The sequence below is a fragment of the Hydra vulgaris genome, chromosome 03, assembly GCF_038396675.1.
Source record: "Hydra vulgaris chromosome 03, alternate assembly HydraT2T_AEP".
NCBI classification, from domain to species: domain Eukaryota; kingdom Metazoa; phylum Cnidaria; class Hydrozoa; order Anthoathecata; family Hydridae; genus Hydra; species Hydra vulgaris.
Genome location: NC_088922.1, coordinates 53,403,050 through 53,414,929, shown reverse-complemented (window position 1 = coordinate 53,414,929; position 11,880 = coordinate 53,403,050). Strand labels below are relative to the sequence as shown.

The 11,880-nt window shown below is 29.2% G+C and overlaps 1 protein-coding gene across 2 annotated transcripts in view; it reads right to left on the bottom strand.

Annotated features, from left to right (window-relative positions):
* Positions 1-2,366: 2,366 nt before the first annotated feature.
* LOC100197586 (major facilitator superfamily domain-containing protein 9) overlaps positions 2,367-11,880 on the bottom strand; it is a 29,117-nt gene continuing 19,603 nt past the window's right edge. The window contains exons 1-3 of one of the 2 annotated variants that reach the window (XM_065793673.1): positions 3,873-3,968; positions 3,554-3,683; positions 2,367-3,480 (exon numbers count right to left, since the gene is read on the bottom strand). In XM_065793673.1, coding sequence (XP_065649745.1) covers positions 2,606-3,480; positions 3,554-3,683; positions 3,873-3,875 — 1,008 coding nt within the window. In that variant the 5' untranslated portion in view covers positions 3,876-3,968 and the 3' untranslated portion in view covers positions 2,367-2,605. Of the gene's footprint in view, positions 3,481-3,553; positions 3,684-3,872; positions 3,969-11,880 lie in introns of those variants that run through there. The other variant, XM_065793672.1, reaches the window with a different exon arrangement.

Genomic DNA, 11,880 nt, shown 5'->3' with positions numbered 1-11,880 from the left:
AATAGTATAATACTATTTCATAATAAACACCCATTTAGTATTTCATTTTATTTTAATGGGTATGTTTTAACTAAACTAGCATAAAAAAAGTACCATTTACATCAGTTTCACTTACAGACTATGCAAGTGAAACATCTTTACATTTTGCCAAAAAATCCTCAAAAAAATACTTTTAACAAGGTCAAAAGTAATTATTTTTTACCCTTTGAGCCTGCTTTCTCCTTGACATCAACATGAAATAATTGTTAAAGTACATTTATTAGTGCTAGGCGTACTAAAATTACAACTTCCATCCGGCAAAATGATTGAAGATAATACTTATATCTAATGGGTAAATCCCATATTTCATTCAAAACCACTAAGCTACTAAGTTGTTGATTACTTCTTGATCTGACAAGTAAAATGTTTATAAGTAAATAAAAAACGAAGGATAATTAATTTTTGTAATTGTCTGTGCATTTTTTGAACAAGAGGTTTTCGATTGACCAAGTATTTTCCTCCGATATTTTTCAAGAGATCCATAAAATGTAACATCAAGAGGTTGCAATAAATGGGTAGAGTTACCAGTTATAAAACAAGATACTGTTTCTTTCACAACAAGATACTATTTTTTTAAGTAAATTTAAGTACCTTTTTACTGTAAAGATTGCTTAGATTATAATTAATAGAAATGTTCCTACAGTTTGACAAAAAACAATAACAAACCAGTCAAAAAAGTGAATAAAATCAAACCGGCCTAGCTTTGATTGTATCATACATTAAGTGGTCTACTTTCGGTTCTTGTTGTCCATAAATGGTCAGCTTTATAAACATAACCAAAAACAATTTGACTAGAGGCACTAAACATGATTGACGTAACATAACATGTTGTACAATTGCTAATTTTTGAATATTTATAAAAATTATGGATTTTCTATGTGCTTTTATCTAATAATGTTTATTGTTACCATAAAGTTTGAAAACTGGCACTCAGTATAATTTATATACTGCCTTGTATAAATTTTTTTTTGTATAAAAGTGGGAAAATGCTGCCATGAAATGCTAAACAAAAACAAATTGAAAGATGAATAACAGTACTTTCAACAAATTTAATTTGACACAATATTGAATGTACACACACATATTATGTTATACTTTTTATACAAGATTTAAAATTTATTAGTGTTCTGCAAAAAAAGTTTACACACAGACACACACAAAATAAATTTATAAAACGAAAATTATGCTACTTAGATGTACAAAGTATTCTGACCATTTTTTTTGAGAAAAATATCCGAAATATGTTATTCATTTTTCAAGGAACAATAACAACCAATAAGCAAAGTAAAACTTTAAATAATCAAAATATTAACTATTTATTATACTTTGATGTTTGAACAGTTTTATATAAATTCTTGCCGTAATTACAACTTAAAAATAAAAAAGGTTTGCATTCAAAGTTACCCCGCTATTCAAAGTAACCCTTTTAATTATCAAAATATAAACCTTTTTTTTTTTTATTTACGGTACAGCAGCAAAAAAAATTTAAAGTTTTGTTTCATAACGACAACAACTACGGATCCATACATATTATACATTCGACGACTTTGAAAGTAGAATTTCAATGAATACACAAATGTTTGCAAGGTTATAAAAAAAAAAAAAAAAAGTATCAAGACCATAACTGGGTAAACTGTGTTGATTTAAAAATACTTTACTTTCTTGTTTTATCTGTCGGTGATACAATCGTGGCAACTGTTTACAAAAAGTTAGACCAGTGCAGGAAGAGCTATAAGTTGGTACTAAAAACGTTGCAAAACGCGTCTTTAGTTAGCCGAAATTGCATCATACTCCCGCCCTTTCATAAACCCAATACTGTTTTAAAAATCAAGCCCGCGAAAGTGGAAATATTTGTTATTTCCACTTGTGCGGGGTCGTCCAAATACTACGTCACACTCTGAGGGGAGGGGGGAGGTAGTGTATTTGTGAAGACTCGTTTGAGACTTGTTACTAAAGAGTTAAGATGTTGTGACGAGGGGTAAGGGAGGGGTCAAAAAAGGTCGAAAATTGCATTATGTCATATTTATGGACGACCCCTTATTGATGTTTCGTAAAACTAAAAACCTATCTTTATATATTTTTTTCTTCTCTATATCGCAAAGTGTGCGGACCGCGTCAAACGAATATAGCAAGAGTGTTAAAAATTTTTTGCGAGTGATAAAAAATCAGTACTTTTTTAAAAAGTCACTTTTATAATATCTTTAGTTTAATAGTTATTTTAATGCTAATAGAAACCAGAAATCGTTTAATTAAATCATTAATTGCAAAATAAACAATCGCCTGCCAAAAGTATCTTTTGGCCTTGAACCGCAATAAACATCACTTAATTAATGTAGTAAGAATATTATAACAATTAACGCCAAAAAATAAAGTTTGAAATTAAACCCTTTCTATGAAAAAATGTATAAATTTTTATATTATGTATAAATATAAAAATTATGTCATTAATTAACTCTAAGCTGCATTAGGTATGGCACGACATCTCTAAATGCAATTTAACATCTTTAAAATGTAATTTGAATGTATTCTGTAAATGTATTCCGAATGCTCTCAAAATAGATAAGTTTCAATCTGAATGCAAGTGCAATAAGTTTTTGTCAGCATACATAGATATAGCAGTTCCCGCTATTGCTAGAAACGTACTCGATATTCCAGGACCATAGATACTTATTTCTTGTACATAGCCTCCAATAACTGGAGCTAAAGCCCTGGCAAATGACGATAACGTATCTGCTGTCCCATTCATTAAACCCCGCACTTTTGTGTTACCTCTGGTGAACAACAAGGTTGAATTTGTTACTCTTAAAACAGCTGAAGAAATACAAAGTGGTACAAATGAAATCAAAACAAAGCTTAGTGTTGGACCTATTGTTACCCCTAAAAGTGATAATACCAGAATCAAAGAAAATATATTGTGACACTTCATATTACTGCTAAAATGGCAAACAATCCACTGAACCATCATTCCAGTACAAGCACTGATAACTGCATTAAACGATTGAATATACCCAGTGGCGATAGCATCGATTTCGAATCGAAAAACTAAAACACTCGTAAAATTTGATCGATACAATATCATAGAAAAGCTTTGTAGAAATCGTACAACAAATATATCCCAAACTAAATACCAGGGTATGTTGTTGAAATTGTAAAAAAGGTTTGTTGAAGATTTTTGCACAGAAAGCTTGTGATCACAGACTCTTTTTTCAGGTATAAAAAGGTAAACTAAAATGGCATTTAATATCAAAAGTGATGAAGACAAAATTGATACTTTAAAAAAACCATCTGTAGTGGAATATAAAATTCCTCCAATGGTTGGTCCGATGATAAATCCTGCACTTGAAATAGAGTTGTAAGTTCCAAAAACAGCTGCTAACTCGCTAGATGACGTGATATCAACCAACCACAAACGATTCATGGATTGTCCATGTTTGAACAAGCCTAAACAAAAACAATCGTATTATATCTAATCTGAAAGAGAGAAGTAAAAGTAAATTTATAAAAAAAACTTAACCCGATGGGATGCGAGCCAATACTAAAGTCCAAATTCCAGCAGCTTGCCCGATTAAAAAATAGCTAATTGCCGTACCAAGTAATGATAATAATAGAATAGTTCGCCTACCAAAACGATCGCTAACCTGTCCCTAAAAATATAAATTTTCAAAATATATAATAAAGCATATAAATAATGATTAAATTATTTGAAATAGTTTGAAAAGCTCATTCATGTTAAAAATAAAATCAAATTAGATTTTATTTTTAAAAAACTGTTCAATTATCTGTTCTAAATATTTTACTTTTCTAAATGCTCAAAAAATTAAAAAAATTATCACCATTTAGATACATAAAAATTTATTATAAATAAGAAGTTTTAAAAACTCATATTCTAAACTCATTATTTAAAACAAGAATCTAAAAAAAATTTCAACAACATAATATATTGCAAATAAAAATACAATAGAGAGTCTTCTGTTAAATCGGTTTTATAGCATAATAAACTGATTCACTTTAGTGTGAAACTATGAACATCTAAATTTAAAGACACTGAACTGATAATTTTTTACTCGACTAACTTTGCTACTGAATCCTTAAAAACATGAACTGATTCAATTAATTTCATCGAAAAATATTACCACGTTTAAAAGTCTTAACTTTGTCAACCCCAGGCAAATTTATTATATATTTATATATATTATATATTTATATAGTATTTTCTAAAATAGCATCATCAGTAAACAATTGCATTAAGATTATTTTTTAAAAATTTAATTATAAAATTATAATAGCTGTGTTTGAGTATCTTTTTTTAATTATTAACTAAAAAATTAGTTATTAATTAAAAAAATGTTTTTTTAAAACAATTACCTGTAAAAAAATTAAAGATTCTTTGCAGGTGGAACATCACATAGCAAATGGAGAAGCACACAATAAATTGAACATCAAAGAGGTCCTAAAGAAACCAAGACTTGTTTTGTCTCTGTATTGTGATTTATATTTTTTAAATGTTTAAAACAATACAAGTCGATTAAGTTAAAAAACAAAATAAACTATGGGTAATGTAGTCACTTATGCCTTAAGAATAAGAAAATTTGAACTTAATTTTTAAAATTGGTAAAGAAAATACAAACATTTGTTTTTGTTTGTCTCCCTTCCCCCCTAAAATAGCATCAAATCATCTTTGATATTAACAAACTTTTTTTTTTTATAAAATCACACTGCATTATCATTAAAGAATTTGATTTGTTGCATATATGTTAATATACTTTATATAAGTTATATATATATTATATAAGATATTATATTATTTATAGAAGTAGAAAAAAATTTTAAGTGTGCAACTAACATAACATGAAATATGGAATATAAAGAATTTTTCATCTCTTATGAACAAACATTAAGGAAAATATTTGTTATCAAAATGTTACATAAATATTTTAATATTTATGTAACATTTTGATAACATTTTAATATGCATCATTATAAACTGGTGACTGTCAATCAGACTAGACCCCATTTTTATTTAATATCTGGCAGACATAAAATTAAAACTGTAACTAAAAAATAAATAAAATGCAATCTAAAAATGTATTATTAAAAATATAGTATAACAAATTCATTATATAAAATATACTATAATATAGAACAACATCACAGGACTCCAAATAAGTGGCAAACGTTGGTTCCTTTCTTACCAAGGAGATAAGTAATTATGCCTAGCAGAATAACTAATGGTTAGTTTCCTCATTAGTTTTGTAAACTTGGTTAAAACCCAATGTCAACTAACATTAAACCCTTGTACAAAACAAAAATATAAAAAACTAAGACAAAAAAAAATTAATGCAAGAAAAACAAGAAAAATGAAAAAAAGGTACAAAAAGTCAAGGCAAACACACATTACCAACAAAATTAATATTTCTGTCATAGCTTAATAGAATGTAACTCCTTCTGTTAAGCTAGATTACAACATAACGACATACAGCTCAACAAGTGTTGATAGAGCAAATTTATTAAATGTAATTTTATCACTTTACTCACCAAAATCAATAAAACTTTCATCAAAACCTGCAAATCATTGCCTTTAATCAAAATCACTGCGAATCATCACCTTTCATATCGAGTTTGACTTGTGAAAAGTACACCACATATTAATAAAAGTAGTATATGGGCAAAACACAGCTGAAGTTCAATACTGTTTAAATGCCCTAATTTTGTCATGACAGATCCATTTTTTGTCAATATTTAATTTTTAAATTATAAAAACAAAACATACAAGTTTTGTAATTGAAAATCAAGAAACTTTTTTTCTTTTTTAGATTTTTCTTAGAAACTTTTGTGTTATTTAAAATGAAAGATACATCCTGTCAGGAACATGAAGGTGGGATAAAATTTCAAAATACTAAATTTCAATGTTCAATGAAAAAATTAAACGAATAAAAAATTTTTAAGTGGAAAAAAGGAACATTTATAGTAAAATCATGTTACTTTGCTGAATGATAAGTCACTTAAGATTGATTATTGGTTGATGGAGCTAGCGATGATAGCTTGCTTAGGCAGTAAACAAAAAAGCCAGAAGAAGTATCAGAACCCAAGTATCAGTAGAAGAATCAGCCAAAGTATGACATCAGCATTCAATACAGAGAAAAATAAGAGTTTTATAAAAGTTAAGAATCAAATCAGAAATAAAAAAAATTGCAAGCATAACAAAAAGGGGCAATCTTTTTATTATGTTTTATTACATTTTAGGCAAATGTTAACTTTGTATATATGGTTTCCACGAGAGATCATCAGTGAAAAATAATCTGAGAAAACATAAAATAGAAGGGTAATTCATCAACTCATCAAGAGTTTTTATTTATCATAAAGAGAGTTATTATTCATCATAAAGAGTTGTTATTCATCATAAAGAGTTGTTATTCATCGTAAAAAGAGTTGTTCATATATATTTAAGTATCAACAATATTGCAATATTTATTAGCATTAAACAACATTTTGTTAAGGTTAGAATCAGACACTGGAAGACTCAACAGGCAGACAATCTTATATGTGCTCTCTATCAAAGAGAAGAGAACACACTCAAGATTGTAAGCCTGTTCTAAGCGATTAAATATTGATCATCTCTTTGTCAAGACAATATGCTCCATATTATTAGCAAATGGAGTCATTTTAGAGGTAAGATTAACATGAAGATCATTAATATAGATAAGAAACAACACAGGATGGAACCTTTTGGTATCCAGTTAGTTACTGGAAATAAAGTAGAGTGTTATCAATCAAGGATAACTTTAATACTGTAGTTAAAAAGGAATGGTTTAAAAACTTTAAAAACTTTCTTAGAAACACTGTATAAAACAAGCTTATGGGGAAGACCAGCATACCAGACTCTATTGATATTCCTTGATATATCAAGACCAATGGCACTTGCCTCACATCTTTCATCTAATGCAGAATAGGACCTTTCTGTTATAACAGTTACCAAGCCAACAGTAGAACAAGAGGATCAAAATCTGTATTTTCAGAAAATAAGTTGTTACACTCAAAATAAGATAATAGAAGTTTGTTAATACAGATTCAAAGCTAATAATAATAATAATAATAATCAATCAATCAAAATTTATTGACAGGCTCAAGGCCCAATATAATAAATATAGAATGGGTAAAATAAAGTGGATTAGAATAAAACAAAGACTAACGCACTTGAATATAAACAAAACCCAAGAGAAAAAAAAAAAAGAAAAAAAACTAAAGATAAGAAATTAAAGTGTTATAAATATAACTCAGCTCTCCATTTAAACATCAGTGGAGACAGCAAGAACCTGTCTGAGTTAACAAAAGCTTTTATGACGAGGTTCTCACTATTCTGCAGCAGTAACAGTGAGGAGTACTGTTGCTTGCGAATTACAACATTAAGTGAATGGGCACCATGTTTCACAAATAATTCACTAGTGCATTATTATATGCAATAATTCACAAGTGCATTATTATATGCAACACATAGGCGATGGAATGAGTCTTTTCTCCAAAGATACCACAGCTGACATCCATAGATTGGGCTGCAAAAGGCATTAAATAACATGATCTTTGTTTGTATCTGCGTAGAGCTGAACTTTCTACGGATGAGGTTAGCTTTAGCATAGATAGAGCGCACATGTTTTAAAATATCTTTGTCATCCGTGCATATCGTTTGAGATCAAGTGACCCAGATTTTTGTCTCATGCATTAATGAAAGTGAAATTTTCATTAATGTGTGAGACAAAAATATGTTCCAAAATCTTGGAGAAAATTGTCACCAAAGCAATTGGACGATAATGAGCAGAATCGGAGATGTCACCATTCTTATCTTTAACCACAGGAGAAATAACAGAGTGTGAAGCACCAATAGGCATGTATCCATGGCAAAGCATGGAGGAAAAACATAAAGACAAAATATTAAAGTAATTTGGACTAGCATAGAGATAATGCTCCAACTGAAGTCCAAAATGGTCAGCTGTTTTTCCACAGGACATATGATTTATGATAGATTGGACTTTATCAGGAGTGACAAGATAGGCATCATCTTTAAGAAGATTACAGTGTTTAACTCTAAAGTTGTCATTTATACTGCATGTTGACTTGACTGAGTTGAACAGGGTGGAATAGTTATTATACCACATGTGGCATACATTATCAGGGCCTGAGGCAGAGTCAATAGAAGGTAGAAGACTACATTTATTGCTGCGAATAGAAGTCACGATAGACCAAAAACTGGTATAGTTCTTATTTGCTAAACTGTTTGCCAGCTTTTCTGCTTTTATAGTATCTACTTTTTTTTTCCAGAAACGAATGGCATATTTATATAAGACTCTTGAATTTTTAAATAATAATAAGACTAATTGGGGAAAAGTTAAATGGGTCAGAGTGATCACAATGATTCTAATCTTGATCACAATTAAAATCCTTACAAACTGAGAGATATTTTGTAAAAACTTCAGTAAAACAATTTTTTTATAGACGGGTTACAAATACTACTACTTATCTAATGTTAAAGATTCTAGGATAAAATAAAACGATCAATTAGATTTTTGCATTTGTTTTTTAAACTTTTTCATTTTTTCAGTGTTTAAACTATTATTAAATATCTAAAATATACAAGCGCAATGTTAAGTATAAACAACATAGAAAATAAATTATAATACAACAGATAATAGATAATATTATTCTATCAATATATATCAATATAAATAATATAAGTTAAGTAATTTTTTTTGAAGAGGTTACAACCCTCCCTCGACTCTTTAACTCTGAAACACAAACCTTGAATAACAAGGTCACTGCATGGAGAAACAAGTTGAGCCAGTACTACCAGAGTTGTGGTGGAAATCAAACTTGGAACTTTTCACTTATGAAGCGAGTGCTCTACCATTACACCACTACTGCATTTACTAGATTATAATATATAAAAGACTATAATATATAAAAGATTACTAGAAGATTATAATATATAGTCTATTAATAGTAGATTAGTAATCTACTAATAATCTATTAGTATACTACTAGTAGATTTCTAGTAGGTTATAATCATAATACTATGTCAATAATCATATTGATTAGGTCAAAAACATCCAAATAAGATCATTAATGTTTTTCTTTTATCAGGATTATAAAACAGGGTATGTTGCTTAATAAACTTTGAGTTTTTAAGATGCTGATTTTAATTAAATGTAAAACTGAATTAGAAAACTCTGATCAAAATTTTCCATTGTAAAATTTGAGAACTAATCAAATTTAGAAGAACCTAAAAAATAAACCTCCCAATTCATGCGCATTATATGAAATTTCAATATAATGCAGCAAAAATATTAAAAAATCATAAACTTTATCTCAAGTTAAGTTTCTTAAATCACAAAAAAGGTATGAGTTGTGATTTTAATGTGTGTCAATAATTTGCCAATAATTAGATTAGCTAATTATTGACAAAAGTCACATGTTGCATACTTTTATTAATATAACGTTTTGTATAACGATCATTAATTATTGACAAGAGTCACAAGTTGTATTTTTAAATGCTATATATAGCGAACAATTTTTTGTAAAAACATTGAGGTTGTTGATAAGTAATAAAAACATAAAAATAAAAAAAAAGGCTTTTAAATGCGTTGAACATCAAGCTAGCTGGGCGAGTCTATTAACTCCACATGAAGATGGACAGTCAAAGCTGTCTATCTTCATACTGCGATAATACTTAATAATAGATTTATATAAATAGAATAATAGTTAATAGATTCATTTGGCAGATGATTTTTTTTCTCCGTGATAAACAATATTACTTCAAATCAACACATAGTGTACTTGCTTCCTGCTCTGCCGTCAAAGACTTACAAGACCATGGAAGAATTAACAGCACCAGAAGTTCCAGAGGACATTTCATTAAAAGAATTGGTGACAAAATTGAAAACGCTGAAAATAAGAAAATCATTATTAATCTCACGGTATGAATTTGGTAAAACTTATAGTGGCAATGAAGAACTGATACAAATATTTGCGCATTAAGTGATCCGAGCAGCTCAAGATTGCACGTTCTTACCTTCAGAGAGAGACGACCAACTTTGTGATCAATTCATTATTAGGATTAATGATGGTGTTGTTCTGCATGCCATTCTTTGAGGAGAAGATGGGTTGAGCTTTGACAATTGTGTCAAGATTGCATACATGGTTGTACAAACTAGATTAGATGTGACATGTTTATCTGTAAATGAAGAAATAAAAGCAAGTTGCCGAAAAACTGGGACTAAAATGAAAAGTTATATACAGAGAAAGAAAGAAATGCGATGTTTTAACTGTGAATCATTAAATCACTTTTCATGTGAATGTACCTCTTTATGCAAAAAATGCTTGTATAAACATGCTGCAAAGGACTGCTACAAACGTCAACAAAACCAGGAAAATGGGACGAGTTCACATTAGGTATTTCTACAAGAACTTGTCTTGAAACAATACTACCTACTATCAACTTGGTAATAAACAGAAGAAAAGCTACAGCGCTTGTGGATACTGGTTGCTCGTAATCAATCATCACCAAGAAGTTATTGCTGTCTGACTACAAATCGATTCGTATAGTGGATGTTGCAACAATGAATAATTTGTGGAATAATTCGATGTGAAGAAGCTATTTCTAAAATACGTATCTGACAAAAATTTGTGAAGCGTGCAACAACGAAATTAATGAATGGATCAAAGAAGGCATACTCATTAACATGACGATAAAATTATGGGAAAAGCTAAAGGTTTACTACCAATGATGTGCGTCATTTAAGATAATAAAAAGAAGATAAGACCGGTGCTTGATTATCACGAACTTAACACCCATGTAAAAGCCTCTACAAGGGATGTGGATGTCATCAACGATGCAATAAGGGATTGGAGACTCATGAGTAAAAATAGAAAAGACTCGGTGGTGGGTCTAAAACGAACATACCTACAAATTCATGTGCATAAACGACATTGGCCTTACCAAGCTGTCATTTACAAATATCAATGATATGCGCTTACACATTTGGGCTTTGGTTTGAACCTAGCACCTGTGATGATGAGCTTAATACTGCGATATGTTCTCCAACAAAATTGTGAGATAGAGTTACAACTTGTTAGGTTCATTCGCTATGAGAGAAGAGTATTCCCTAATTAAAAGTATCACGATTATGTATGAGCTCTTGTTGAGCTAGGGGAGATGTTGTGATTTTAATGTGCGCCAATAACTTGTCAATAATTATAAGATAAGTCACACATTGCATATTTTTATTATTATAACGTTTTGTATTAAAATTATTATTTGAAGAGTCACAAGTTGTATTTTTAAAGGCTACATATAGCAAACAACTTTTTTGTAAAAACGTTGAGGTTGTTGATTAGTAATAAAAACATTAAAAACAAAATGGCTTTTAAATGCGTTGAAGAACAGTATGCAAACAAGGATCAAAAAGAAATAAAACAAAAACAGTACCAGAAGATCCAAAAATTACCCTTTCTTAAAAGAAACTGCTGCAAACTTATTTTGTCCAACTTGTACAATTGACTGAAGAAATGGTTCAAAACAACATTTTAAACATAAACCTGGGATATTAATTTCCTTCACAAATTTTTTTTTAATTGTTTAAATTTATAGAAGTATTATTTTAGCTTTCAGAAAAATTTGATGTTGAGGAAGAAGAATTTGATGTTGAGGAAGAAGAATTTGATGTTGAGGAAGAAGAATTTGATGTTGAGGAAGAAGAATTTGATGTTGAGGAAGAAGAATTTGATGTTGAGGAAGAAGAATTTGATATTGAGGCTAAGACTAAGCTTAGATCAGGTGAAAACTTTTTTTTA